The sequence below is a fragment of the Lygodium microphyllum genome, chromosome 10 (genome assembly GCF_053477565.2).
Source record: "Lygodium microphyllum isolate KBCC chromosome 10, Lygodium_microphyllum_v1.1.10, whole genome shotgun sequence".
Taxonomy (NCBI): Eukaryota; Viridiplantae; Streptophyta; class Polypodiopsida; order Schizaeales; family Lygodiaceae; genus Lygodium; species Lygodium microphyllum.
The window spans coordinates 121,898,526-121,901,963 of record NC_141144.1 but is presented as its reverse complement, the minus strand read 5'-3'; the positions used below and the strand labels follow the sequence as shown (position 1 = coordinate 121,901,963).

The following is a 3,438-nucleotide window of genomic DNA, read 5'->3' as shown; positions in this document are numbered from 1 at the left end:
GCGTGTGGACTCCAACCCACATTTTGTAATACTCCTCTTGTACTTTTGCTTCTACTAATACAACTTATTGTTTGCGTTTGCAACTTCTGCACAATCAATGGTCATGGCTCCAAGTCAAATTTATCTAAATGGCAAAAACAGCTTTTAAGTTGCGTGTACGACTTGAAATCGTCTGGACCACCATATAATCATGGCGGGTGATACAATTTGCTTACATGTAGCTTATATAAAGGAAAAGCTGAGCTCAATTGAAAAGAGAGAGAGAGAGAGAGAGAGAGAGAGAGATAATGGAAGCTCAGCCCAACAGCACTGCCACACATGAGCATGAGGCTCCCCCTACTGGGCTTCTCCATTTCCTGTTGGTACCCTTCCCAGCTCAGGGCCACATCAATCCCATGCTCAGCTTTGCTACCCAACTCCTTCGCCACGGCGGCCCCGACACCATCACCATCACCTGCGTTCTGTCGGAGCGTGTGCATCGAGCCATGCTTGATGCTGCCGCCCATGCCACCTACTCTCAGCCAAATCTTCGGTTTGTCACCATTCATGACGGCCTGCCTGTCGATAATCCCGAAGAGTCCAAGCTTGACATGTCTCCAGCATCCTGGGGGACGATTCTCACAGCAATTAAGGAGCAGGAGGGCTTCTTCGAACACTGGATTGAGAACTCCATGGCTACTTCGAGCCCCATTTCTTGCGTCGTCTCCGACTCACTATTACCGTGGATGCAGGATGTCGCCAACAAGTTCGGCATCCCCTGCGCTCTCTTCTGGTCAACGAATGCCACGTTAATTTACATAGGCTGCATGGCCAAGGCAGGAGGCATCTATCCTGGATGTGAGTAAACCTGATGAACAGACTGTATAAGCTGGTAGCTCAACCTGGTTCTATTTTTTATGCATTTTCATCTGAAATTGAGCACGAACCAACCAGACCTTCATTAGACCCATAGTTAATTTGGTGAACTGTTCTCCAGAAAAATAGGGATGCTGCAGTTCTTTTGTTCTAGCCATGTGCGCACCTGCACACACACGTAGAGACATAAGTATAGGTGTACATGTACCCATAGGCCATGGGCCATGCCTATAGGTATATGAATGTGCATCTGTCTGTGTATATAAACTCGTGTATTTGCACATACTACATACATACATACATATGACCAACCACATACATAAAGCATACCTGGGCACGCGTGTGTAAATGCAGGTGAATTTAGCATTTATATGACTGTATGTATATGTATGCTTATGTGTGTATGCGTGTAGGTATGGTTCTGAGCTTATACAACTTGTGGTGGCTTTGACCCATTATCATCTTTTGTGTAGCTCCGAAGCTGGAAGAGATAGATCATGAGCTCCGAATTCGTCCACGTGCTGTTCTCGACACTTTCGATTCAGAATTGCTGAAGGATGGCAACATCATGTATATTTACGAACGCTTGGAGGAAGCTTCTCACATCCTTGTGAACACATTTGATGTTCTTGAAGGCCATGTCCTGCAATGGCTACCTCAAAGTATCCGATATATTGGCCCATGTCTACCATTAGATCTTCTGTTGACCTCAGCTACGTCGGATCAGAATTCTCACAGCAGTACACGAGCAGGAAACTTGGTAAAGGAGGACCTGAGCTGCCTCAAGTGGTTGGACAAGCAAGACCCTGCCTCAGTGCTCTTCATCTCTTTTGGCAGCGTCGCCATTTTAACCCGCTCACAAACAGAGGAGATAGCACTAGGCGTGGAGATGAGCAACTACAAGTTCTTGTGGGTTGTTCGACACGACGTTGACGGTGACCACAACTATCCTGACGGATTCTTCGAGAGGACCAAGGAGAGAGGCCTGGTTGTATCATGGGCACCTCAGCTAAGAGTCCTTGGCCATCAGGCTGTCGGCGGCTTCCTCACACATTGTGGCTGGAACTCCGTAACTGAGGCCATGTACATGGGGGTGCCCATGCTCTGTTTCCCGCTGTTTGCAGAGCAGGCGCTCAATGCGGAACTCATTGTAGCTGCCAATACTGGTAAACAAGTTGATGGACATACAGAGGTTGGCGTAGGAGTGGGCTTCAAGACGCGGCATGTGGCGGGCATCCGAAGTGGTGCGGAGGTGGGTAGAAAGGAGGTCGAGATGGGAGTGAGGACCATCATGGGGGATCAAGGGCTACGGGAAAGAGCCCAGCAGCTGAAGTGGCACACACAGGCTGCCCTAGAACTGCAGCAGGGGGGCTCCTCTGTCTCGTCTCTCATCTCCTTCATTGAAGATATCCGCATCCTACGCCTGAAAAAGGAGACGGAGGACATCCACTCGAGATCCAGAAGAACTTCATAGGCAGCCCATGAATACTTGTTCAAGTGGAGCAACTCTCATGGTCTATACAGTGGAAAACAATTGGCCTGCATGGTCTAACGGTTTTCCATGAGAATTAAAGCCCTTGCTCCTCGTCCATCTGCCCAGAGAAATTAGGGCCTTACCCTAGCGGCCCTTGGGCTTTCTTGTATTTCCAGCCATACCTATACCTGTTCCTCCATTCAAGCTCTTCTCTCATGAAGCTGAGCTTTCATGATTTATCCCGTTCTCATTCATTATGTAATGTGGCACAAGATTGATGAGAATGACTAGAGAAGATCCTCATAAAGCTTGTCTTTGACTGGCAAGCCTTATGAGGATGTTCCATTACACTAGGATATTCCATCTTCTTTATGATGTGGCAAAAAGCTCTCCAAACTATGATGGCCAAACACTTAAGACCCATTTAGTAATGTGGTTTGCATCAGGAGACTAGAGGGTGATCTTCCAATCTTCTAAAGAGCATTGATTAGTGTGCTCTCAAATTCATTCGCATGGTCACTGGAGATTAGCTCTTCATAATTGAGGGTTGCGCCTTGGAGCATTGCCACTTTCTTCTTCCACACTATAAAGGGTCATGTTGTAAGATGTCCTAAGGTCTTGCACACAAATGTCTAAAAAATATGTTTTCAGGAGGCTTACCTCCTTCATGGTGGCCTTCACCAGAACTCCCACTTTCAAGTTGCAAATATTTGCTTTCTTTTTGACATGGTTAATGTAAATGCTATAAAATTGCCCTATTCTATTTGGCTTAGCAAACAAGGAAGCTGGAAATTTGAATTGAGAAATTGGTAGCCTCATCTTTACTATTAGTTAAGGGGAGGTGGGGGGCAGGTGCCACGTGGTAGCCCCCACCTCCCCCCAAAGAAGAACGCAGGGGCGGGTGCCACGCGTCTAGCACCCGCCCTCGCCTATGAAAATCGCTCGTGCCGCGAAAATCGCCTGTGCCACGAAGATGGTGCACGTGCGCTCGCGACCTGCCCGCGACATGTGACCGCGATCTTTACGCCCTCGCTCGCATTTCGATTTGTGAACCTTCAGATGCATCGACAAGCACGGCCCTCCTTGAGCTGCGCATGGCTGAACCTTCC

At 48.0% G+C, this 3,438-nt stretch overlaps 1 protein-coding gene across 1 annotated transcript; it reads left to right on the top strand.

The window, feature by feature from the left end:
* Nucleotides 1-231: 231 nt before the first annotated feature.
* LOC148030511 ((R)-mandelonitrile beta-glucosyltransferase-like) lies at nt 232-3,097 on the top strand. Its single transcript, XM_087686849.1, has 2 exons — nt 232-837; nt 1,329-3,097. The coding sequence occupies exons 1-2, from the start codon at nt 288-290 to the stop codon at nt 2,327-2,329; spliced, it is 1,551 nt and encodes a 516-aa protein (XP_087542975.1). The 5' UTR covers nt 232-287; the 3' UTR covers nt 2,330-3,097.
* Nucleotides 3,098-3,438: the final 341 nt, after the last annotated feature.